The following is a 27,211-nucleotide window of genomic DNA, read 5'->3' on the forward strand; positions in this document are numbered from 1 at the left end:
TGTTACAACAAAAGTTTTATTGCTGTTGCTTATGCCAAATGTCATTTGCCATTGTCTGTTTACCTGAGTGGACACTCCATTAATACATTTAAAAACATAACAGGAATTAAATGGGTAATTAACAGGCACATAAAACATTATGTTACAGTGCAAGTCCACATTACTGCCAATAGGAGCAAAGACAGTGTTTTAACCTGAACAATGCCAGAGCTTTGCTCCTAAGGAAGTACAAAAGAATTTAAGGCACATGTGACCTGCTGCTTTCAAGTAACAGTGAGGGGCTAGAGGGGTGATGCTGAGAGTTTGGCTTCAATTACTATTTCTTGGCAATACTTGTTTCTTTCATGATATAAAATTGAAATGCAGTATAAAAATACATCTTTTCACAGGGTCTAATAGTGCCAAGTGCAATTTCAATATTTTAAGTATTTAAGCTTGAGGTACATTAAGAGTGCAAATTCTGCTGGATTATCTTCAGGATACCATGTTCAGTACAAGAGAGACTAATCTTTTCCTCTTGCTTCCCAAGAGAGCTGCATTTTAAGTTAAATCAGTTTTTCTTCACCTCTCCCATGGGACATATTATCCAGAGGTGTTACTGGTACCCTGATTCCTCTTACTGCAGGGATAGTTAACAGGATACCGTGATTTACAAACACTCCTTGAATACACCTTTCACATCTGAGAGTCAGCTTCAGCTTGCTTTTCATAGCCTTCTTGATTCTTTTCAATTTGTTTCTTTTCTTCCTCATCAAGTTGGGCTTCAATCTCATTTGGATCAACATAGGTATAAAAATAAGCCATGATAGCAAAAATTATGCAAACTGCCAACAGCAAGGCAGCAAACAGCACATATTCTGCCCACTGTAAAAAAAAAAATCATCCATCAGTACTTGTTCCTCAAAAGAATTCCACCTTTTTACTGTTTGCAAGGAATGAAGTTAATTCAGAATGTGAAACTAAGCACATATAACAAGTACCACATGACTTAAAGGACTAAATATTAGATGTGTATAATACACAATAAAGCAACTCAGAATTGAGGCCCTTTCAGCAGTTCTGTCTTCAATGAAGAGACAAAAGTTTTATGAATGCTGGAAAGTTCTACAATATCCTCTTCCTGGAGGCATGGGAATGGAGTGAAAGCCTGAAAAGGCAACTCAGACTCTCCTTTTGGTCAGGTAATCTCATTTTTAACCAGACTAGCAGTGATCCTGCTTCCAACTTCAGTCAGCAGTAAAGTTTCTACTGACCACAGATCTAGGCAGAGATGAACTTTGGTTCCAAAGTGCTATCTCCACCTGAAAAGCCTCAACAGCTGTTTCATGCTCTTTCTGATTACTTTAGCTGAAACCAGGACTGCCAGACCCATTTCAAAGACAGGCTCTCCCCTCTCTTAGATATCCCTTTTGAGTCATTAGGGAGTGCCACAAGTAGTCTGAGAAAGTCTTGTCCAAGTGCTCTTCACCAGGAGAGCCACAGCTTTCATGCCTTAAAGAGTGAGGTTTGAAACCAATGGAGCCAGAAGAGACACGGCAAGGCTGAGGTATGCAGGTGAAGGTTCATTAGCAGTGAACAGAATTTTGGTAGGTTTTAATCCCATTAGTTTATGATTTCAGCCTGGAAGTTCAAAGCATTTCTACACTATGAGAAGTGATTTTTTTTGTAGAGATGCTAGAAACTGCTGCTTGCAAGAGAAGGAGCCTGACAGAGCAAGAGTTAGGAATGGCAAACAGCAGATAAGAGGTAGAAACCTTTGCTGAAGTAGCATTTGTTAGAACTTTTAAATTTGTGTATGTACATGTATACACACATTGGGGAAGTGATGAGGAGAAAAGACCACAGAAGCATTAGAAGTGGCTCCAGAAGACAAGTTACCACCCTGTTGTCACAGCCTTCAACTCTAGTTTTAATAGAGATAGCTTGTAAAGATTAACAACTCCATTACTTGTGTATTCTAATGACATTCGGCCAAGCACTAGTTCTACAACTGACTGGTACACTCCCAGCTAACACTAACCTCCTACATTCCAATTATATGCAAATCCACCATAACACCAGTGTTCAGAAGTTGTAGTTGAGGATTATCAGCCATGACTCCCCCCCTGTATTAGAGCTGCTTTCTCACAGTGTAATATAAAAACCACACCAACAGCTTGTGTGCTTACCTGCTCACTGAGTTTGGATGCTCCGGCCACGATAAGGACAATTATGTTGCCGACAGCCACCGTTAGCAGCCATCCTGCCTGCAGCAACGCCTTCATATTGGATGGGGCCTGTAGAAGTAAAAGGCACTTAAGTTTTAGTCCAACACTGCTATCACTTATTTTCTGATGTTTACTGTATTCTTTACATTATAACAAACACTTACTTTTGGAGGAGGGATAATTTCTTGTTTAGGTTTTTTTTTTTTTTAATTAAAATTGCTAGAGAGCTAAACAGACCTGGGGAAGGCTTTGAGGAGCAAGAGGTTACTAGTACAGACTATAATACCCTTTACTTTGTACACACTGAGTAATTACCAGGCACATTTTACATCTGACTCAGTTGCACATGGTACATGTTAAATCAAGAAATTGAGTGCATCATAGTCTAGCAAGCCACATCTGACAGTGTCCCCATCACTGCAGTTTATAGACTCAGAATTAAGGCAACAAATGCGCACAGCTAATAACAAAAACTGGAGTTTGAACACAAAGGAATTAAGAGTGTATCATTAAACTGCTGCTAAAGACTGTATGGAGGAAATTGGTGTGGAGACAGGGTGTCAGTACTTGTCATTTTATATTTGAGGGCTCTCCAAGTTGGTTTTACAGCAGCAGTACAGTTCTGCTTATTTTCAGTGGAAAGTCACATATGAGAAGGAGATTTGAGGGCCAGTAGTTAAGTCTTTAAATGATGTAACTCAGCACTGCTTCATGGAAAATACTGAATGCTGGTGAAGCAAGGCCAACTTGCGCTAGCCTGTAGTCCTGCTAGGGAGCTCTGAAGGACATAATTGGCAATTCTGTATCGCTGCTTTGTTTGAACATTTAAAAACAATAAGTCACAGAAGATTTTAATTTGTACCAGGATTCTTAACATAATGAGAGCTCTGAAGAGCGAAACCTACCTGTGAGTATGAAAACTCCAACCCAGTGACAGAGAAGACTACTTCTGCACATGTGAGAATAAAATACTGAGGGATCTGCCAAGCCATATGGACTGTGTTGGGTGCGATATCTTCAGAATATATTACAGTAAGATTACTTCTAGAACACTGGAAATTAAAATAGCACGTTAGGAACAGTGATAGTCTGTGCACTAAAGGCACTCTAAGGAGTTCTATATCATTCTCTACAATCATATATACACAAAGATCTAAGTAAGAAATATTGTGTATGAAGCACTGCATACATAGTTATGAAGTAGTAGTTATTTTTACAGCAGACTTCATGGAAATCCTTAGTGTCTAATAGGGCTAAAGCTTTAAGGCCATTAGAGATGAACAGGAATTCTTGCATTGTATCACCATCGTAGCCATCATTATTTTTATAGCTAATGACAGATTTATGTTCTGTTTAATATACAATAATTCTACCGTATGTACTATTACAGGCAAGAGGGATAATTCTACAAGTGGTGGGTTTTTTTTAAAATTAAAGAAAACATTGACATGAAAAGTAATTCTGTCTTGTCCCTCCAACAGCACTGGGAACTCACCTCGTTAAGTACAATTGTATAGGCACTGCCAAATCCAAATGCTTGTGAAGTATTTGAACAAGATTTGGCTTCTGAAGTTAGAAACTGAACCCTAATAATATCTTTTCTGAAAAAAGAAGACCACAGTTCAGACCACAGGTATAGACAATTGGGTGTATTCTATAAAATAAGAGTTCTATGTCCTTTTCCCAAGGACAAGTATGTCTTTGAGTGATTAGATTTAGGTAAATGAAAATGCTTACTGTCCTCCTGGAAAAAGTCTGTAATTACTAGCAGCAAGAGGCATCACTTTTCCAAAAGAAGTGTCCCCCATAGTGATGTTGACAGCATCAGGCAAATTGTTTATGAACCTTTAAAATGCAAGTTATGAAATACTAAACAAAACATGCATAAGTCAAAGAATACAGGTTTTACTTTTAATTATATACCAGCAGCACAACAAGTATCAAGTCTTACCCTTTCATTTTTAATCAGTTAACATTTGTGAACGAACTCTAAATCTCTCAAAACGCAGCTAATGCAAAAAGCAAACTAGATCCACATCAGCCCACTGCCTGCTTAGGAGAATGTCAAACGCCAGCCTTTACACTATAGCCAGTAACAAATACATCTGCAAATGGAAGATGCAGAAGAAAACCAGAAGCGGTAGGATACTCCTTACCCAAAATTAAAAAGGGAATATAGGCATGTAATCTGTGCTGGTTGTCTACAAAGTCTAGACAATGAAACAAAACATGCACTTCCAGTTTTAGCTAAATTACACCCAAAGTCGATATGCAAGATAGTTCAGATGAATCATGCCCCAGAAATTCCCACACCCCCTAAACATCAAGTGAGGTGTCCAGCAAGCAGAGATTTCCTACAGTATAGAAAGCTACGTTAAACAAGAAGAGCCCTCTCAAAAGGCAGACTGAAATCACACTATTGCCAAAATTTAGGAGCAAAACAAACTCTACCTGATGAGATTATTTCCTTCTTCTGGTTTTGATGTGACATTGTCGAACAGCTGGTGGAAGAAACCATTATCAAGATACTTTGTTGACATCAGTGAACAGCTTAAGTGCACACTATTACATAGCAGTGAAAATTAACAGAGGCTTCAGAGCAAGACTCCAGATCTTTCCTTTTAGGATCCTACTAAGACACGTCTACTCGAAAACACTGTATAACCACATATTTAAGTTCTGATGAAAGGGTAATTGTCAAGTTAAATACTAAGATCATATTTTACTTTTGTTTTTTAAACAGCCTCCTGCCCTGCTCTCTACAGCTCACCAGTCTCACTGATACAGCAGAGAGGGGGAGAGACAGAAAACAAGATAAAGGAAAAGCTACCCAGAGTTTGTCCTCTCAGCTTCACACACTCCACGTAAATAGTTGCCAAGACATTAAGGGAATTGAGCAGACTTACCAAAGAAGTCTGAAGGCCTCCCACAGTGTATTTAACTGCAAGAGTATGGCGGTTTCCCCCTGTGAGCTTGACATGTGCAGTTTCGTTTTCAGAGGTTACGATTAATGATTGCAGCTGAGAAGTCTCATGTGTCATGTAGCCTGTCTACAAAGACAAATGAATGGCTATGAATTTCCATGCAACTGCATATTTGTCTACACCTTTGAGGGAATGTTATGGACTCAGGGGGTCAGCGGTTTACAGGATTGTTACTCCTGAACTGCCAGAGATCTTGAACATCTCCCAGCTTTCGTTTTTGTTAGGTTTTCTACAATAAGCACAAATTTCATTTGATCATTATTTTTCATCAATTCCTTTGTTACACAAGCTTCAAAGTAATGTGAGCTTCCCACAAGCATTATGGAATAGCTGTTATATTTTCCAGCGTATTTCTTGCTCCAGATAGATCAGGCTTACCACACCGAGTAAAATTCTGTTTAGCTACAGAGACAGCACTAGCATAAGATGCAGCTTTTTCCAAATGGCAACACCTCCTAAGAGATGCAAATGCAAGCTGCATCTTTATGGTTTCAGCATAACAGAAGTGACTATTACCAGGACACATTTTAAATATTCTAAATATTTTTCATCAGCATAAAATACTTAAGACATTAATAAACATGTTAATGTAGTACTAAAATAACCCTTTTGTTTTGTAGGATTATAAAATGTTTTTTATAATCCAAAATATCTGGATTGTAAGATGTCTGTAGTAGGGAGTGGAGCATTTTATGCCCTTCATTTTCAGGCATGCATCAGTTATATCAGTTCCACATCAGCATACAATTTGGGTGTCTTTCTCTTCTCCTCACAGCTCAGTTTCTATGTGAGGCAAATTTGAAGGAGGGTAGAATAGGGTTTCCCCTCTTACACAGAAATAGGACTGCAGGCTATCAGACACCACACTTCCTACCATCCATTATTAAAAATGTCCATCAGCTCCACCACATTTTTCTGTCAATAGATCTGTCAGGGTTGTGCTGTAATAGAACCTGAAAAGGCTTTTTGACAGCAAAACCTGAAGCTATATATATGTGATGTAGCCACAGAAAAAGCTTCTTATTCAAGTAAGCGATCACTCAAAGTAAGAGCGGTGACTTACTAGAGCTGAATGGAATTTTATTGAAGGAAGGGGTGTTCTTGCTGTTAAGAAGTGGCACCTTTTTAGCAAGAGTGAAATTTTCAATTAGTTCAAAATCACCATTAAGTTTCTTGAAAAAACCTCTTGCCGAAACAAACTAGTACTACTTCAAATATTGAAATAGTTACCACACCTTCATCCACTGTTTTAGTAACAATTAATTCCTCAATTAAAAAAATATATTTTTTTCCTGTATTTAAAAAAAAAACAGAAAAGAATCGATTTTGAACCACTAGTTAAGAACCACTTCAGCTTACTCCATTAGATTTTTTTAAGCTTGGCATTATTCCCCATCTCCCCTTACTTACCGACTGCATAGGCATTACAGTCTCATTCCAAATTGAAGACCCAAATGAAACTGTTGCATTCTTAGTACCTAGGTTTATTATTTTGATTTGGGATTGCCCAGCTGCAGGGAAAACTGGAAGAGTTTTCTGTAGGACAGAAAAAAGTAAAATCAGTGCCCTATCCTAAGTCATATGGAAAAAGTACTATAATTACTGTGATCTTAGTTATCTCATAATGAAGATTAGTATTTGCCTGATGATCTGTGATTGCCAGGGTGATGCAACTTCAATAATGGGTTTTGTTACTAGTCTCACGAGCTGCCTTACTGCTGCCTCACAAAAGAAGTCTCTTATCCACAATGCCTCCATGGCCAGATGTGGTTCCCCTTCATCATGTCCTGCAGCACGCTGCCACTACCAAGGCCACTCTGTAGTTCAGGAAATGGGCTTTTCCCACATACTATGGCAGCCTGGGTTCCTGAGTTTCTTTGTACCATGTTCTGACTCATTATCCCTCAGCACTGGTGCTGCTGAACTGGGCTGAAGCATGTATTGGCACTGCCCAGCATGACAGCCCAGAGAAACTGAACTCCTGGAGATTCTGCTTCCCACCAGATCTAACAGTAAATAGCTTCTGCTCTTGCAGAGCATCAAAAGCTGCAAGGCTGGAGTCTATTTCAGTTCTGCCTCAATCTTTCCTCCCTTCCCATACTATTGTCTGCTTCAGTCTCTTTAGGTACATCACATAACAAAACCAGGTCCATCTTTACCTGTCTGCAGGAGATCCTTGTGCAACAGTCTGGGAAATTACCAGCTTTGATGAAGCTTCTGCCCAGTGCCAGTAGGTGTGCATGCACAGCTCTGGCCTTCTGAACAGGACACTCAGGGAGTCAGCCTGGGTGCGTCTGTACCAACTGAAGGCCAGATCCTTTACTTTCAGCTTCAAGAGGCAGAGTCAAATATAAAATTTGTTTCCTTGGCAGATCCAGGCATTAAGGAGAAAATCCCTCAATCCTAACTGAAGTTATTTAGGAGTTGAGTGTCTCACCTTGATAGTGTGTGATGACAGGCAGGTACCTCTAGATAGCTATTCAGATCTGGGATGCAATGAATCACCTCCCAGAGGTGTTGCTGACTCCCCAGCTACAGGGAAAACCTACATCTGGTTCAGGCATGATACCTCCCTTTGGGCAAGGAAAGTTGGGTGTGATGAACCCTGCCTTAAATGGGTATCATCTTTGCTCATGCTACGATGATGCTTCCCAAACTGTGGCCTGTCACACTTCACTTCCAGTCTAAATATCAGAAGAGATCAGAGACATGAAGCAGCTCCCTGGGAGGCTAAACAAACAAGCTGGTTTTCAGCTTTTAATCTCAGTTTGAAGACCTAAGGTTGCCTTTAGTATGTGATTTATGTTAATGGCAGATGAGATTGATGATTGTTTTTTTGCAGGATGGTATTCATAGCTAGTGAATTTTATTAAAGTATATTGTGATAGTGTGATTAGCATAATATTTTCCTCCCTCTACTTCTGTGCTTATATGCTTTTTTCCGAATTTAGGAGTCTTGGCTCATTTTCACCTTAAACACAGTTTGTTCTGTATTAACAACTAAATAGTAAATACTTGCATGTGGCTGAACTTACGTCTATTTGCACTTGCACAAGGGCAGCAGCAACAAAAGCCAAAGAGGCAAGGAACATACCAACAGTGATCTTCCTCAGGGGCCTAGTACAGCAACAAAACACATATGTGAGTTAAGACAAATACTAATTCAAAGCTTCAGCTGTTAGCTGTTTTCTTTCCCCAGTGGGAAACTCAAATGGCCACAACTAGCATGTTAACACCACCTGAAGGGCAGCTGCTGTTACAGAAAGTGTTCTGCTAAGCTGGATGCCTCAATTCATAGTTACACTATCAGGAAAGAAATCTTTCCTGCAGCATCTTAACCTGTTAACTCTGCATCTGCTGGGCTCAAACATTGGCTGAACATAATTATTAGATTTATGGAAAAGTCTGATCTGCAGGAAGAAAAGACAACAAAAAAACCCCACAAACCAACCCAGCCAACCCAGGATGGTTGTCAGCTTTAAACCAATAAAAAGACAAGAAGTTATGCCTTTTAAAAAGGATAAACACTTGTGTCTACATTGCTATTTTTGAATCAAAACAATATTGAATAGAAAAAGTCAGGGAAATATGGTGAGTTAGGAGACAGCTACAGACATTCAAGGTAAGCTGCAAGGGTAAATTTAAGGTAGATATTTTATTTATGGTGTCATTTGTCAGATGTAGTGTCCACAAGTGAATGACAGTGTGTCCAGCACAGCACACTCCCCAGATTTTTCATAACTAGATGGAAAAAAAGCATTGCATCTTAGCCCTATAAAAATTGTTTTAAGAACTATATTCTCTTCTGTCCCTCCATCTTGCAAGAGCTAGCCACTTCATTACCAACATTAAGAATAACATGCAATGCCCTCTGAAACTGCACCTAGAAGTATCTAGCAAGCCAGGCTCCTCACTGGGACTGAAGAGGAAACACATCTTGTCTCAGGTAGTTTTGGGCTTAAAACATGACACTCGCGAAGAATGTATGTTGTATTTCTACTTCTTATACTTTGGGAGGGAGAGGATGTAGACATGGAGGAGGTGGAAAACTGTAAACAGCATCTTTCTTGCAGTCAAAAGATTTCACCCATAACTGGAAAATATTGTTTCTTTGCTATTAGATTCTCTTCCTCTGGTCTGTGGTGCCTGCACATACCACTTGCAGAGTGGTATATATTTTTTTTTTAGTTTCATTTGTTTAAAATCTTAACTCCAATTTAAATACACTTTTTTCTCCTTAGCTGAATACTTGCTCTTGTTACGTTAGGGCTGAAAGAGCAGTTTAAAGAAGCCCCTAAAATGAGCCTCTGTTGATGTCAGGTAAGTACGTCAACTTACGTAAAATTGATCTTGCATTTCTTGATTAAGGGGTAAACCACAGTATCTACAACGGGGACCATTATAACAATCAGGATTGGATTCACAGTCTGTTGAATATGAACATAAGAAGGCAAAAATTAAGTGTTTTTCAAAGTCCTTTTTTAAATTAAAAGATTTATAATAAAAATCTGTCTATATATAGTCTTTGGTAAGTACTTAGAATCGTCAGACAGAAGATTACTGTACCTGCATTTGGTCTGGCTGAATCTGGATAGCTCCCTGGTGAAGAAAAGATAAATAGGTTGTAATATTATGATGACAAATAAAAACTAAATGTTAATTAAGAAAAAAAAGCAATAAAAAGTAACCTACAAAATTCCCATCCATTGTTGTAGCTTGCAGTGTCCATCTTGACCCCTTAAAAAAAAAGAAGAGAGTGTTAAATGCCACAGTAAATCAATCTTCTGGAGTTCTTCTTGAATTTTTTTTAATACATCAAGTGATGGGAGACATGCAGTATAATAAAAAATAAAACTAGCTTGCTACAGTAATATTCTTACTCTGCAGTATAAATATATGAACAAAGTGATTCTCATGGCCCATTTGGCTTTATTTACTGGTTTTGTGAAATAGAGTGGAAAATAATTTAGATGTAGAGATTAGCAAGAGAGATAACAGGGACATCCTGCGCAGAGCACTGCCGTGTGCTGTGCACGGAAGCCACCCGAGCACCTTTGTGCCGCCTGCCTGAGCGCCCCACACCACTAACATGCCCATCCTTCCTTCACACAGCCCAGCAGTGAGTGGCCAAGCCAGGGCTGGACCTGCCTTGAGCCTTTTGTCCAGAAAACCTGCCTAGAGCTGGGTAAAGCAGGGCTGACTTTCAACCTGGGCCCAGGGTGAGACAAGAACATTCATCACTGCATGTTTGGTGAAGAGATTTTAACCACCTGTGATGTGCCACTGTGAGATATGATACTTATTATTCATGTAATATTTAGTTCTGAATTTCACAGCAGGGTTGCCTGTTTGTAATAGGTCACACTGACAGATACAGCTCGGTGGTACTAGACTAAAGCAGCACGACCTAGGCAATCTGGACCAAACCTTCTACACTCCGCCTTGGACAAAGCCTTCAGCCCCTGGTTCTCTCAAATACCCTCATAAATTCATCCTTCAACACTTAACTCTGAAAGCCTACTTTCATGAGACCTGAGCACTCACTCCACCAAGTGGAGGGGAATTATAGGCTTATACTTAAGCTTGAAGGTGTGAGGTATTTATAACAAGTTTGAGTGAGTAAGCCAACCGGCATCCAGCTCATTTCATCCCCAATTTCCCCACAGCATTTACACAAGGACCCTACATTGCATCTCTCAACTCAGGAAAAGAAGAGTTAGAACTAAGAAAGCTTTAAATTACTTTTCATCCTCTGAGTCCTGACTGATATAAGGTTTTGAGAGGCCTCAGTCACTGAATCAGTCCTGGGCATGTCCAGATACACTGAGTTTGCCCTGGCTACAGAATACTCCATAATAAAGTGGCCCAATAACTACCCCTTTGCATTAGGAATAGGTTAAAAAATTTGCAGAGAATTAGTTTCCACCCTCGTATAGGTGTCTTATGTCTGGTGACTTCAGAGTACATAGAGTAACATGGTACAGCCCTAATTGATAAGCTAAATAGTTTCTACTTTACCTGCTGGTCAAAAAGCGCCCAGAACATGGGGAGAGGGATGTAAAGGAAAAGCACCTTCAACACCATCTTAATCTGAGCAATCAGTCGTTTCTGCAGCAAACAAGAATTACACAAGCAGAATTAGTTGGGGGGGAAAAAAAAAGAAAGACACAGTTGCAGCCTGCTGTTTGCAGCACAGCCACAGGTAAAGACACATCATGCAATATTTACCAACATCCTGAACTTTGTAAAGTTGTGGGTACTTCTGCTGATTTCTGTTAAAAAGCACAAGGTGTGCCTATGTGTGTGGGAAGGGCTGCCAGTTGAAGGTGACATTGATATCGGAGAACCTGCATCTCTTGGCATGTTTACTGATGGCAGCATGAGATTTAGCATTTAGTGCTGCTTTGTGTTTCTAGGAAGGAGGCGTTTGAACAACAGGTGACTGAGGAAAGCATTTCACACATGAAAAATGTATACAGGCAAAAGGAAAATAAAGGGGACAAGCTAAAGTTTGTGCTGCTCTTGACAACAGGGCAGGGTAGATAGGAGGCAAGAGACAAGGCTGGGGACCATGCGACACAAGGCTTTCAGAGTCACAGTAAGGAGCTTGTACTGAGGCTGGGGGGGATGCTGTGTTTACCTGCTTAACCTGAAATTCCTAAGCATAATTCTGCAGTTTGATCCCAAGACAAGTGTTATGGCTCCACACATTAACCATGACAGCCAACACCATGCCCATATTTCCCTTCTGCAGTCATTAAACCAGCATAGTTTTGTTTGAAGTTGGTTTACTGAGAGAAACAAAAAGTTGACAGGGATAATGCTTGCTATTTTATTAAAAAACTAACAGGTGATTGTGTTTGTTCAACATGGGAAATAGTCTTTTCTTCATCTCCCTCGAATTTCCCCAGGCAACCTATGATCACACGGAGCTGGGGTGGTAACCTGCAGTCCCAGGGGAGCACTGAGGTTTGGCCAGACCATTAGCTTCTAAATGACTGAGAGGCCCAAAACTATCTGCCCAGCACTTGAGGCAATGGATCAGAGGAGACAGAAGGGAAGCTGAGGGTCAGGGGGTGTCATGGCACAGGAATTCTCATGCAGTACTTACATCATACTTCTCACTCGCCCAGTCTAGCCAGTGCTCTCTCTTGGGATACTGCTTGCTGCGATGCCGAAACCGGTTTTTGATGGCAAACTGAGGAGAAACAGAATTTTTTTCAATGGTGTTACAAATATTTGTAATGCTATAAGCTCTTTTGTCATCAAAGATGACATTCCTGCTTTAGAGGGTGCTAGAGGTGACTTGCTTCTGTTAACTGCTCTAGGCATCTAAAGGAATATTGCATTCAAGGCCTCACACTATATCCAGCAGAGTGTGCGCCTGGGATTAGGCGAACCAAACAGCTCAGAGTACTCTCTCTCAATGTGGGTTGCTGTTAGGAACTTGAAGACCTGCCTACCTCAGACTTATTTATGTCTGAGGATGTCACATGCACAGGTTTTCAGAGCTGAATGGCTATAAGAGTACATTTTGCTATAAGAAGCTGCATCTTGTAGATATTCCTCATATCATGAGACTGAATATACACAAATAAAGTCCTGAAGAACTCTTAAGACTTTCTGCATGGAAAAACATGCAAGGCTGAGCTGGGCCTTAGGGGCATCACTCTAAGCAACTACCTGTCACCTGTAGAGATTTGGCTTTGGCAGTGCTTACAAGACAAGCAATGATCTGGGTTATAACAAGCTGGCAGGTCTGCAAGAAGAATGAAACAGCTCATAAATGGAAAAAAAAAATATCCCCTGATCTCAAAGCTGAGGCACTGCATATTTGGGACATACAGTGCTACTCATGAAGATTTAGCACCCTTCCTTGAAGGTTTGCACTGACATGTAACCTCCCTGTCCCCCCTAATCCAGTAGGGATCAATACACCTCTGCACTGTAAATAACATTCTTTTAACAAACAATAAGTTTTTGCTGATAAGAGCTACCAGTAGCTTTGTTCTTGACTCAGGTCAAGGCATGATTATCTCATCCTACAGGGCTGCACGAAGGTACACAAGTGAGGAAGGAATCATTCCCAGAAGTTAGGATAAGCTTCTACACATCACTGACATCTTCTTTTGTTTCCCTTGTGTATAAATTCAGATATAAACCAAGGTATAGATAAATAAAAAGGCAGTCTGTAAATCTGGAGGGGTTCAGTAAGAAGCCTGCTGTAAGGAAGAAGTCAAAAAACTTCAGAAGCTTTCCTCATTGTGAGAGATTTATGGTCTAGGCGAGTGCACTGAGCACTTTTAAAAATTGCTCTCAGGGTTTTGGGGAATACAAATAGTACTTACTGCAATGCATTTGGAAACTTGAATCATTATATTGCCTTGAGGTTGAACTTTCTTGTACATCCTGCTTCCAATTATGAACACAACTACAATATGCAAACATAAAGCAACTTAGGATTAATTGAAAGTCATGGCAAATTTGGTATGGAAACCATAAGAATCAAGGGGTTACATCAGGGTGAGCACAAGCCTCCTAAGGAGCAAAGAACATGCCTAATAGCATGTTATCATACAGTAAAAGAAATCAGATTAATACCAGCAGGTTGCTACTATTTAAGGCAAGGGACTAAATCTGTAAACTCTTAGGGGAAGTCCTCAGCGGGATATCAGTTTAATTGAGGTATGGTCAAAACAGGGACCACTTAGGACTTTGGCTCTGGCCTTGCTGTACTAGATTACGACAGCTTTACAGGCTCCTATTCAGGAGTCCAGGTTGCTGTGGCTCGTGTCACGCAGGGACACGTGAGGCTCTGCCTGAGCTGCAGGACTCACCGAGCTGTCCTCAGCTCCCACGCCCAGGCACGTTCCCCGGCCTCACCCTCCCACATGCAGGGCAGGACATGGGCAAACCCTCACAGCTGCTGTCTGCCCTGGGTTGGGTAATCAGGTAAGATGGGGTCTCCTGCAGCTGGAGGCCCACCCTGGGTGGGCTCCCAGTCAGGACCACAAGGGGCCAGGACCACAAGGGATACTGTGGTACATGCTGGCCACAGCATTCAAAAAAAGATTGTGCGTGTCCCATCTGTGTCCCCCCCCAAGTTTCTTGGTCTTTGTGCTGCAGCAGAAAGACTGAGTGACCCATAGCATAGCTAGGAAAAATGCAGGTGTTTGAGAAATACTGACACACCAGTATAGCATGTCTCCAGTGCAAGGACAGCTATCTTACGCAGTTCATTCTCCCAGACTAAAGGTAGTTTCCAAGAAAACCTACTTTTTCTCAGAACTCTCACACTGCATTCCAAAGATCTTATTCATACACCCCAGTAGTCCAAGACATATGGACAATGAATTACATAATGTACAGAATTTAATGGCATATTTGTGTCCCTCCTCAGCCCCGTCAGTCTCTCCTTATAAACCAGTCTCTTCTGTAAAAGGGAGTACTTCACATTAGTCCCATCCCCAGACCCCCAAGAAAAAGTTTAAGTCAAAAATTGCAGAAACTATCAGGTACCAGTAGAGGTTGATGCCTGATTATTTCTACTACTTTCTCATTATTCTGAGATCATTGTCACCTAATCACATCTGAAACTGAAGCAGAAAAATGGAAACAGTTCCACTTACCCAAGGCAACAGCCATGAGGGCAGCAGGAACTCCAAAAGCTAATGGGTAACATCGCTGTTTGCTATGAATGCCACACACTTGAGCTGAAGTACAAAGTAACATTAGACAAGAGTCAGCACTGACAGTGTTTTACAGAGGATTTCTGTTCTTTGTATTCATTGTTGACTCAAGGAAAAAAAAAACCAATCTATTCTGATGTTATTGACAGAGTGGATAATCAGTATCAAATTATCATCAAAAAGAAGAATTACGTATCACAAAAATCACAACATGGTGGGGGTTGGAAGGGAACTCTGGAGGTCATCTGGTCTAACCCCCCTGCTCAAGCAGGGCCACCCAGAAATAGTTGCCCGGGACCGTGTCCAGGCAGCATTTTAATATCTCCAGGGACGAAGACTCCACAACATCCCTGGGCAACCTGCACCAGTGCTTGGTCACCCTCACTGTGACAAAGTGTTTCCTGATGTTCAGAGGAAACCTCCTGTGTTTCAGCTTGTGCCCATTGCCCCTCATCCTATCACCGGGCACCACTGAGCACAGCCTGGCTGTGTCCTCTTTGCACCCTCCTTTCAGGTATTTGTAGACATTGATGAGATCCCCCTGAGCCTTCTTTTCCCCAGGCTGAACAGTCCCAGCTCTCTCCTCACAGGATTATATTTGGTTTTACACTGAGGAGAGAAGAATCCTACTAGGATGGTCAAATGCACCTTCTCAGTGAGAAAGGAACAAGACTGCAGAAGTTTTGGGACAAATTCATAAACAAAGATAAGTAACACAATAAGTGTAGCTTGTGGAAAAAATTCTCAGACACTCCTCCCCCCCACCTGCTGGCAGTAGTCAGTGATTTGACTTTCTAAACTTCATGAATACATCTTGAAATGATGCTTGGAGTGCTGACATAGCTATCAACAGAAAAAAGTAAAGGACTAAACAAAATTAGCCTTTTCACCATAGTTCTTCTAAAAGGAGAATTAGAGTTTGATTTGAAAAAAAAAAAATTAGCTTGCAGCTAATTAATGTCTTGGTTTGGTTTTATTAGCCTTTACAGGATATACTGGTATTACTTTGCTCAGTTGAATTTGCCTGTTTTCCCAAGGTAGTTTTCACTCTGTATGAGCATGGAAGCAAGCTGCATGTTGTGCCTTATGCATATCTCCTTCCATTTTAGGAAAAGATAGAATTTGCATTAAGTAAATATCTGAACTGCTTCTACACAGTCTGTTCCAGTCAAGAAATCCAGAGGTCAGAATTTCAGCCCAGCACTTTAGGGTTACTCCAGAACTCCCATGCTGATTTCTTTCTTTTGAAAAAAAAACAGCCTTCCTCAAACTCCTGCCAAGCACATCCATACAGTACCATCTGTGTAAGCTTGCAATGAAAATCCGTACACATATGGATCAGCAAATTGTTTGCTTTTTGTTTAGGAGCAGACTTTAGAATAATCTCCGCTCCCAGAGTGGAGGGCGCTCTCCCCCCTTCACTTCCCAGGGAACAGTACGACTCTTTCTTCTGTGATGGTTTTAAAGTAATTGGAAGAGTTACCACATTTGTGCCTCCATGGAATTAAAACGTGCATTACGCATACAAGTTGGTGTCTTTAGCATGTCTCTTCAGATCTAGCGCTTCTGATCCTAAAGGCCATTCAAATCTCAGACTGGCTTGGTTTTGACAGTACTTCACCTGTGAGAAGCTGGGTGACATACTTGAAAACTTGAAGACCATTTGCCAGATAACAGACCATTCATTCAAACCTAACTGGGCTGCAATCCAACACTCATCTTCTAGTGATGTTTAGCTATTTTATAAAAGAATGTGTGGCCTTACCTCTGAGGATTGGGGTGATTATAGTAGATAGGAGACTTCCAGCATTAATGGACAAATAGAAGATGGAGAAGAACCTAGTTCTTTGCTTTTCCTACAGTGAAAAAAAAAAAATATGTTTAGAAAGGCTTAGCCAGAACCACATTGATCAGCCTAGACTGAACAGTTGCAGCTCTGTTTGCACAGTTCAAGACAAATAGTTGTCTAGCTCTTTCTTCAACTACTCAGGAAACACTGCAGTGATGCACATGTCTAAGTATGTATATTAGAGCATTATAATAGTAAAACATTATTAAGAGTATCTGTATGATTGAAAATCTGAAAGACATTGTTACCTGATCATCTTCAAACTGATCTCCACCAAATGCTGACACACAAGGTTTGATCCCACCAGTACCAAGTGCAATGAGGATCAAGCCAATCATGGACAGAGCACTGGAACAAAGTAGAAAAGAAAAAAAAAAAAGGGGGGGGAGCAAGGGATCACTTTGCTTTCTTTTTTAAAGCATACATAAGAGGCTGATTAGAAGACAGTTGACATTCAAGTAATGTAAATTTAGGGTGAATTTTTGTCCCACCCTTCATCAACCTGGAGAAAACCCATGTACAAGGCAACTCACATGTGAAGCTTTATATTATCAGGAGAGCCATCGTGGTTGTGATCTGTCAGGTCATTTATGGAACTCACAGATATGATTGCCTGCCCAATTGTATAGACAATGGACAGGTAGACAATGGTCCTGTTATAAAGAGAGGTGATAAGTTTTCAGATATGTTAACAGAGTTATACACATATACATACACAGATAATGCAGACTTCTGTTAATTTCAAAGATGCTCAGCAAAGAAGCATAATTAAGAGATATGACAATTTATGGACTCAACTTATCACAAGCTGCTGTAAAAAAAGCTGTCCACATACCTCCGTCACAGTATTTCTATTCTGTTTCTTTATTATTTTAGCTAGCCTTGTTTATTTAAACAAGGCAAGATGACAAATGGGTTCTGTAGATATTGCCAGGTCATAGGAGATATTTGAATAATCTCAGTGGTTGCCTTTTTAATAACCAATTTGAGAATGCCATTATCATATTTCATATATGGTAAAGTTGAAATGGACTACTCTACAACACTGAAATATGCAATTCACACTTATTTTGATATTGTTTAAACATTCTTTATGTTTTTATATTTTAGCTGCAAGGAGTGAAAAAATAAAAACATTTTTCTATCTATTTTAAACACAGAAACTGCTGCAGAAACACTGTTGTGAACAAGTCTATTACCCCACTCCCTCAGTTTAAAGTGTACTCAGATCTGAGCTTAAAGATATCGGTAAGAGTACAAACTGCAGGCTTTCAGCCTGACTCTCCTCTGCCATGAGGTGCCTAGGAAGGTAATACTACAGAATTACCAGCCCCTCCCTGCCATTCCTTTAGGGTCCATTCCTTTTTCCTGTATGTAAGAACATACTCTATTTTAACTTTGTTGGCGCTTATGTACTTGTTTAGAGTTTACCCCATGTTCATCTGCTTCCTTGGTTGGGGCTCCATTCAATAGGCACAGACCCAGGTCTCTAGTTTGGCGGAAAAGCAGGACAAATAGGATGCAATGATGAGAAGTCTAAAACTCTAGTTTGCAGAAGCAGCAGTCCCAAACTCAGCGCAGCCCGTGACAATGAAGGACAAGGCTAGAAGACCTAGGACAAACTGAATCTGAGGAAGGCAAGAGATCCTCACAGCAAGTTTGGAGCACCCCAATACAAGAGCAGTGGAGGAAGCATCACTTACACCATTGACCAAATTCTTCTCACTTTAAAACAAGGGGTTTTTTTCCTGAATTTAAAAAATGCTCTTCCCTGTAACAGGGTAAAAGTCTATACCAAGTAGGGCATAAGTGAAGCTGAATCTGCTATTTGTTGGTATTTATTAGACAAAATTAAATGAGCTTTTTAGAAATATCACCTCTGTATAGTTACTTTAGGGGAAGTTTCCAATGGAGATGAAACCTGAGCTGACCAGGAGAGAAACTTCTGGTTTTTACTGGTGAAGCTCAAAAGCATACTGCACATAATTGGTACTGCATTGATATTTCCCAGTTAAGAAAATTTAACTTCTGTACTGTTTTCCCCAAGAACTTTGCATCTAACAATATGTGCACAGGGTGCTCCTTGGCAGACATTTCACAAAGTACATGGACTGTACATGATTTGAGTCTCTCCTGTAAGAGTGCTTAACCGTACTTGGGTAACCTCCTCTTCTTGTCATCATAGGTTTTTTAATGAATTATTGTTTAAACCTTCCTCATGGCACCTTGGTGTATTTTAGGGCATCTACACATTAAACTAGCAAATTATTTAATGCTTTTTTTTCTTGTCAAGCTTAAAGTTCTGGTTTTAAGACCTGAGCCATCCTACCAAGCTCCTATTAAGGGTCTGGCAGCCAGGGGCTTGCAACAGTGGCACTGGTATACACAAGTACCAGAGGAGAAGGGATGCAAGGTCTGCAAAGCTTCATCTAATAAAACATGTAGAAGCCAAAATAGTTCTAAAAAAGATCATAAAATCTGAACAAATGAGTGCATATATACTCAGTCTGCAAGATGTCAAGCTACTTGCAATGGCTTATGGTGCTCAGGCCAGCTCCACAGAGCACACTTGACAGTGGTTGCAGCCCTGGTCTCCCAGAGGCTGTCAACACAGCGGAAGATGGTGCAGCCTTCAGCTGACTGACTGCACAACAGCCAGCTTCATCTCTAATCTCTGCAAGACCTTTGACAACTCAGCTAACATTCCTGACTCATATCCCTCCATAAAATCTTTATTGTGCTTTTTTCAGGCAAAGTAAACACTATTAGAATCACATCATCGGTAAAAGAGAGTAAGATCAGGCTGCTGGAAATAATTTGTCTACGTTTCAAAGCACTTCATTCAGCAGTACTTTTCTGAGCAACTAACACACAGGGGAAAACCCAGAATACATCATTTAAAGAAAGCATTACAACTCCATAAAACCTCCCACTGAGCTGTCAAGTCAATACCGAAATCATAGAATAATTTAGAATATGTACTAAGGCCCAGCTAATACCAGATAACACAGTATTTCAGTATTTCATTTGCCACCTGCAATAGGTGAAGAGGCAGCTCAAGGTAATTATAGCCTCCAGTATCCATTTTCACAGCTTAGTGAATACTTTCCTTAGTTTAGGTTACATTTTGTCCACATGAGAGGAAAAACATGCTGCATGCTTGGAAAGGAAGCTACTACCCTTCACTGATTAGCAGAACTGTAACACCTGTTAACTTGTAGTGCAGTTTCAGGTCTGAACTAAATCAATTAAGACCTCAAGCTTTGGAGAAAAAAAGCCCAAAGACAATCCTGGAGTAGCCAACACCAGCTCTGAAGCTGTTGTTCTGAGCTCCTGCTTTAGGTGATCGTTTAAGTAACACTGATCTCGGGTGAGCTTTCATGAGTTTTGGTTGTTTTCTGAGGAAGCACTCACTTAAACTTCCCCAGCCAAGAGTCTGCAATGAGCGCTCCAAGGATCGGTGTCAAGTAGCACAGAGCAACAAATGTGTGGTAGATGGCTGTAGACAAGTTGTCATCCCATTGCAGGAAATATTTGAAATACAAAACGAGCACCGCTGTAGGAAGAGCAAAACAATGGGTTACAAACCAGTCAGGGTTGGGTGAGTAATGGTAGGCACAAGGACACACAGGACTCCGGACGTACCTCGCATGCCATAGTAGGAGAATCGCTCGCAGAACTCATTGATGACGATGAAGAAGATGCTCAAGGGGTAGCCAAAGCAACCTGGCTGGAGGCAAGAGACAGACAACATGAGCCCACAGCTGTGCAACAGACTACCATCGCTCACTGCAGCCCACAGCTTGAGAAAGCTCAATACAGGCCCAGCCGGAGTGAGTAGGTACTCAGGGGTTTGGCTGCACAGGCTTCTGCGGAACAACGCTGGTTTATTTGAACCAAGAGTCAATTCTTACTTTCCCCTCTTGGGCCTCAGAGTTCTACAGACTTCTCATCTGCCCTTTGCAAGAGATCTTTAGGAAAGCTGTATTTGAAGTCTTCAGCATTTAACCCTTAGAGCAATTTTGATGGGTATCCAAAGATATTTAAAAAACCAATGGTTTTTGAAAGCAATTAAAACCCAAATCCAACAAAAAGCCCACCACACTAAATCCCCACAGCACACCAAGCTTAGAAGCCTGGGACTATTTTCAAATACCTCCAGCTAGGACAGATAGACATTTAAATACTTCATCCGAACAAATCTCTCAGTCCCCTATCCTTACAAATACTATACTTGATGAAGAATCCTTCATTTCTTGTGTTGCTGATAAAACTGACTTTACTCCTAACCTAAAATCACATGGTATTAACAGCCAGATTTACTGAGCCTTCACCTGCTGCAATAAGCATCTCCATGGTCACCATCGCACAGCTTGTGGCATGGCTCTTGCCATTGAGACAATGGGAAAAAGCACACATCAGGTGCAAATTAGTCATGATCCATAGAACTGGAAGTTTAACTTCTGATCACCTAATAATCCTCCATATTTTACCTTTTTGTGGGTTTAATTCTGCAAATTACAAAAATCAGATTAATAAGCCTCAGAACGTTCCAGAGGTAAAACAGCTTTGAAACTTAAGAAGCATGGACAAGAAAAAAGTATGGCAGTTTGCCTTCATGTTGTGAGGGTTAAAGAATCAAATCAATCCATATTCCAGGTGAAACAAAAAAGTTAACTCTTTTGATCAAAAGGAAAGAAACCTTACGTGGGAAAACCCTGCCTGACACAAGTAAATTGGAGAGCCCACATCACCAGCAAGCCTCTGGCCAGAGTCTTTAATGAACACCAGAACACTTCATGAGACTTGTGTGCTACAATAAGATTTTTGTGAATACTGCAAGAAAAATTAAAATAAGAAAGTGGCAAAAGTATTGTTGACTTAGTCTGACTCAGGCATGAGGATGTCCAAGCAACCTGAACAGCTCTGATCTTTGTTATCGGCTGAACCAAGTACATAGTGCACATCTTACCCATGGTTTGATACGCAAGCTTCAGTGAAAGAGAATAACTTCAGCTGAGGTGAGTGCCAGGTGGGACTCATCTAGCTTTAGAGCAACAGACATTAGAGGCCTAAATAGAAACTTGTCACTCCTGATTTATCACATCCTCCATGGGCAGAAAGAAGTGCGCCCAAAGGAAGACCATCCGCATGTATCCCAAAATTCGATAAAATTCACTTGAATGTGCCTACTTCTCTCAGCTGAAGATAGAAGGAGCTCTAGATGACTAGCTCCAACTTGGACACAGCTTTTGGTGGACTGGAGTTCATACAGAAGAACAGCCCTGTGTGTGCACCGTCACTAAACCATGCAAACATTCATGCTCCTGAGGAGGTGGATGGGGGAAGCACACTGAAGGTTTGGCTCAGCACTCATATATGCTGATCAAAACCAAAATGTTTTTATTTCAGCAGTTGTTGGGTCAGACCCTAAAACAGAAACCCACGCTGTGCAGCTGATTTCTGCCAGTGTATTTGGGTATAACCTAGCTGGGGAGGAGAAGATGCCCCAGCTGAAGCAGGAGACAGCCTTTCCTGTGTCTGGCCTGCCTACGGAGAAAAAAAGGGGATGAGGCAGTCCTGGCAGGACCCATCCCCACTAGAAATTCACAAAACGTCACCAAAACCTTTCATCCTTCTTGGGGTTTTCAAACCTCTCCAGTGTTACACCATCACGCTGCCCAACAGCTTTTAGGGTAAGCTGTGTTATGTGCTGATCTGGGGAGGTAACAAACTTCCACCAGGGCTGGGTTTCTGTTTTAAGCCACTAGCACTTATGTGCCTGGTGGAGACATCTTGCATTCACATGCCGGCACAGCACCCATGGGTGGGTTTTTACTGCCTGCCCCTAGCTGGTGGAGATTTTCACGTCACAGCTGGGGCTGAGCATGAACAGGAGCACGCAGGAGAAAGCTACAGGGTCTTTCCCAAGGTCTACTAGACCTTCTATGTTTCCAAGATGATACAAGCAAGAAAGGAATACATGGTTATACCTTGACAATATGACCTATACAGTTCTTGTTTTACACTACACTGTCCTCTTAAACCTCTGGTAAATTATACATGTACATACACACACCTTTATTGAAACATCTTCTGTTATGATCCCTATTGGCCAAAAAGCACTGGATCCACCACAGTAGAGGTAACCTGAAGGTTATATTTTATAATTCTCTGCAAACTTCCCCTGCCCTGGGGATGCCAGGCACAGGTCTGATACCATCCTGCTGCACAGCTTTGACTTTGGCTGCTGAGGAAGCCTCTAAGCTGTGAGAAAGCTGTGGGGAAAGTCTTGAGTAAAACCTTGAGAGATAAGACAAGCAAAGACAGATAGGTTTGCTGAGACAGGTGTCATTAACAGTTCAAAGATACAAGAGGAACAACACTAACACCAGAAGGTAAAAAAAGGGTCCTAAGGGAGAGTCAGCAGGTGATGACAACTCAGCCACACGAAGGAGGAGCAGGGTCCCTGGAGCCCATCCCAACAGATGTCTGCCCAGTCAAAGGCTCTTCAGACATTTTATCAGGGTTGTGAGTACACTAATGCTTAGCTAGGATTTATAAGCTACCTGTCTGTTTTGTGTGTGTTGGTCAGTAACTCATTATTTTATACTTTTTAAAGTATGTTTATAGGATGATTTTTTTCTGTGCACTGCTAAAGTTACCCAAACAACATAACCCGAAAAGAGTCAGTACAGCAAATTTTTATAAGAGAAAACAATACTTACCGACGTGCCCTTACTTTTTGCAGCTGTGGAGGGAAAAAAAAACACAAATTAATGGAAACTACTAAGTAACATTCCTTTAAAACAACAGGAACCATGGGAAAAGTTCAGTTCAAAACAAATCACAAAACACACATTGTTCACGATGAGTAGATTTTCAGTTTGTTAAAGGGGAACTTTTTATGGTGCAAGGAGATCACTAGGAAAAATTTCACTTGATCGCCTTTTGTTTTTCAGGTTATGCATAGGTCACATACATAGAAAAAAATCAAAAAGGTCTGATGAGACAAAGCATCCCATCCTACTACGACTGCTCACTACACATCATTCAAGGTGGTGGTAGACCACCCTACCATGCACAGAAGATGAATCCTGGTTTAATTCACTCTCATGGATGTTACCCTAAAGGCAGTTCAAGAGTAAGGAACAGACTGAAGACACCCCGACAGAGTGAATGTCAAGTCCTGAAAAGAAACAAACTTTGCATGGCTTAGACTTAAAGAGAGCTGAACACGTGGCCCAAGGGAGTGATCCACATTAGCAGGCATTCCCATAACCTGGGGATGAACCTAGGAAGCCCTGGAAGCACAGGAGGAGTCCTAGTGAGGTCAACAAGAGCAGACAGCTGCTTGCAGCCCCAAAGTCAGTTCCAGCTGCTCACGGCAGGTTCGCTAACCCTGGCAGCCCTCCCAGCACTGTCCTGCAGGGCTTATTTGGCTCAGGGGACAGGCTCGAAGGCTGAGCTTGCACCATTTCAGATAAAGGCCCTGTGCCCACAGGGTAGATGTCAGCATTTCCTATAAAACCACATGAGCAAGTTTGTTATCATTAAGATAAGGCCAAGTACAAGATGTGAGCTTTGAAATCCACACTTGCAATTGAAGTGTGCCCATAATAAATCTCTATAAGAAAAATGTTTGCCAAGATCATTATTTAGTCCATAGTTCACAACACAGGAAAACAGCTGACAGCAATGCTATACTTCAGCATCTGACACAATTGTGAATAAAATCACTTTCAAAAGTTATTAAAACAAATGAATCTGATTCTTTCCTTCACTGCTGTGGACAGCTACCTTCACAATAGAGACATTCAAGAATTCAAGAGATTCAGGGAGTTCAAGAATATATTTTCCTAGAAAATAAGCAACATCCAGAACGTGCTAACACACCAACTTCAGGGCACAGGCAGATACCTGAGTGGTTAAAGTTATTGGTAATGTCCTTTACACAGCTCATGTGAGCAGATATGCTGAAGGATACCAAGACATTACTGATACACTGTCTTCATAACAGCTTCTTGATTCTTTCCACTTGCTGGCCTTTCCAGCACATACCCATGATACTGCCAGTCTTTCCTAACATCAGTATGAGCAGCTCACCCCTCCCTGTTAGCTAAGCCTTGGGGGATAAAATACCAAGGAACTTGTAGCTGGTTGGGGTTCCTTTCCCCACTTTCCAGAGGGTAAAGGTATCACCTCGGCAAGAAGCCCTACACAGAGAACATTGCAGCGGCATTTTTTCCAGACAACACTGACTGACTTCAGTGTTTGAAAGACAAACTTATTTCTCAACCGCTTTGACTTTTCCCCCTCTATTCTCCTTTTACATCAACAGTGGGGAAACTCCTGATAGCATTAAAGCTGATGTTTCAACATAAGCACCTGAACTGTCTGAGGAACTCCACTGTCGGGCAGCTTCAGGGTTAGCCCTTCAAAAGCACAGAGAACCCATCATTTTGCATCAATTTCAGTGATAAATCTGGGCTTTGCTAGTGGTATGTTGGAGCAGTCCCTCATTTGGGCAATCCTCAGTACCTCTCATTCTCTCCCCACAAAAAGTAACGTGCAAAACTACTCATTTTCACCCCAAAATACTGAAGAACTTCGCATTTTTCAAAATAAAGCTCTGAACAATTATGCACTTTGTACTCTCTTGAGATGTTAAAATTTTTTAAGCAATGAAAAGACACAAGCCACTCAGTTCTTAGCCTGAGCACTGAATATAAGAAGTTGTTTATCGGTGGGTCATTCTCTCCTTCCCACAGTTGCAGGCAAGGTGGGGGACAGGCTTATGGCTCTGACCCCTTCCCCAGCAGCTCCCACCAGTATGGTTCCCTGCAGTCACAGGGGTGCTGCAGCTCTTGCAGCTCATGGTCCATGTCATGAGATGGAAGTGTATTGCCTTGCTCCATGCATCCACCATGGCAACTTTACCTGGTTGAAATACTTCATGTCTGTGGCCAGGCTAAATCTGTAGACAACCACACAATCACCAGGATGTTCCTGGCTCCAGACCAAGCCTGCTGTCCTGCCACCTCACTCATGGCACTGGCAAGCCTGTTGCCACTGCTCCTTGAAGCAGCCTTACAGCACCTACACAAGGATGATGCTGCTGCTGTCAGGACAAGTGACTCCAGGAGTCCCTGCTTCACACCTTGCTCAGAGGTACTCAGAGCAAACCTGATGTTACATGGGCAGACCCAGCTGCATCAGGTTTCCCTCTCTTCCCAGAGCCATCACCATTTTCCCAGCTGGGTGCCCAAGCCAGCAAGACCCTGGTGCCCCTCTGGGCAGCAGCACTGCCAAGTTCTGCCTGCTCGTCACTATGGTTGCCTGTCTCGAGAGCGCAGATTTGCCTGCTGAAGACGCAGTGGTACTTACTCATTTTTTTAAGGTACCTCAGGTTCCTCCTCTACGCAAGACAAGGTTTCCCCAGCTCAGGAACTTCTTGCTAGGAGAGGCACAGCAACATGCCCAGACACTACAGGATCAAGTGTCCAGCAAAGGGCAATGGAGAACTACACCACCGCAAAGCATCTTTTTTGCCTTTACTACTTGGTCTTCTGAGTTGTAAAGTTTGAATCTTCTAACTAACTAAATGGGCTCTGTCCTCATCTGAATCTTCCAGCTGTGTTTCTGCATATTTAAAGAACACTGATTAGGTCAACGGTAAGTAAACTCTCTTGTGAAAAAGCATTATTTAAGAGCTATGAGGAACACCACACCTAACTACACTAGGTTTTTAAACTCCATGTGCCTTAAACATTTAAGGTAAACCTTACCAGCTAGGGGTTCACCTCAAAGAGCTTACAGAGGCCAAGGCAACACTGCTTGGCTTTTGCTAGGGTTTCAAGGCAGGTTCATACAATCTGGGCTACAGCATTGCCAGAGGGAGAGCTGCCCTGGAGGAAGAGGGTGGATGAAGAAGCAATAGCTAGGGACAGCCCAGAGGAACAGAAGGCACCTGAAGGTGCCCACAAACCTGCACTGAGTAGCAGAGTCAGCCCTGGGGTCCTGGGACCCCTCAGCCATGCTACCAGCTCCCCACAGCCCAGCACAGACACACAGGTTGGAGGGAGGTGACTTGAGGACCCCCTCCTCACGGTGGTGAGCCCAGAAGCGACATCCCCACATCCCACCCCCCAGCACCTACCCATGTCTGCCGGCACGGTCCCGGCGAGGTGTTCGGGGCAGGAGGGAAAGAGGAAGGATGCTGGAAGCGGCCGGGTTTTAAGGAGGGAGGGCTGGGGGGCCCCGCCCGGCCCCGGCAGCTCCGGGGCGGTGCCGGTGGCGGAGCTTATCGCCGGGGGAGCGATTGCTGGGCTGAGCCGCCCTTGACCCGCCCGTTCCGACCCCTGCTGCGTTAGCGCAAACGCACCGGGGAGGGTTTGATGGCCGGTCCCAGCCCTTCTCGCCGCCCTCTGCCCCTTCGGCTTTTAAATGAGGAGCGTAACATTTTGGGGTTTTTTTTTCTTC

At 41.9% G+C, this 27,211-nt stretch overlaps 1 protein-coding gene across 1 annotated transcript; it reads right to left on the bottom strand.

Annotated features, from left to right (window-relative positions):
* SLC15A1 (solute carrier family 15 member 1) lies at positions 1 to 26,951 on the bottom strand. Its single transcript, XM_075089908.1, has 23 exons — positions 26,889 to 26,951; positions 23,458 to 23,480; positions 20,375 to 20,459; positions 20,144 to 20,285; positions 17,263 to 17,382; positions 16,978 to 17,077; positions 16,646 to 16,736; positions 14,821 to 14,904; positions 13,540 to 13,622; positions 12,303 to 12,389; positions 11,210 to 11,299; positions 9,884 to 9,928; positions 9,758 to 9,790; positions 9,530 to 9,618; positions 8,227 to 8,308; positions 6,602 to 6,727; positions 5,114 to 5,257; positions 4,659 to 4,708; positions 3,945 to 4,052; positions 3,703 to 3,808; positions 3,113 to 3,259; positions 2,169 to 2,276; positions 1 to 864 (listed from the first exon to the last, which is right to left on the bottom strand). The coding sequence occupies exons 1-23, from the start codon at positions 26,890 to 26,892 to the stop codon at positions 676 to 678; spliced, it is 2,136 nt and encodes a 711-aa protein (XP_074946009.1). The 5' UTR covers positions 26,893 to 26,951; the 3' UTR covers positions 1 to 675.
* Between the last annotated feature and the right edge of the window lie 260 nt (positions 26,952 to 27,211).

Source organism: Phalacrocorax aristotelis, chromosome 1, assembly GCF_949628215.1.
Source record: "Phalacrocorax aristotelis chromosome 1, bGulAri2.1, whole genome shotgun sequence".
Taxonomy (NCBI): domain Eukaryota; kingdom Metazoa; phylum Chordata; class Aves; order Suliformes; family Phalacrocoracidae; genus Phalacrocorax; species Phalacrocorax aristotelis.

Bases quoted from the DNA above. Each gene is read 5' to 3' on its own strand.
- SLC15A1 (XM_075089908.1), bottom strand. The intron at 17,383-20,143 runs GTGAGTGCTTCC...TCTTTATAACAG, and splicing joins TCTTGGCTGGGGAAGTTTAA to GACCATTGTCTACCTGTCCA. The intron at 14,905-16,645 runs GTAAGGCCACAC...TTTGTACTTCAG, and splicing joins AATCACCCCAATCCTCAGAG to CTCAAGTGTGTGGCATTCAT.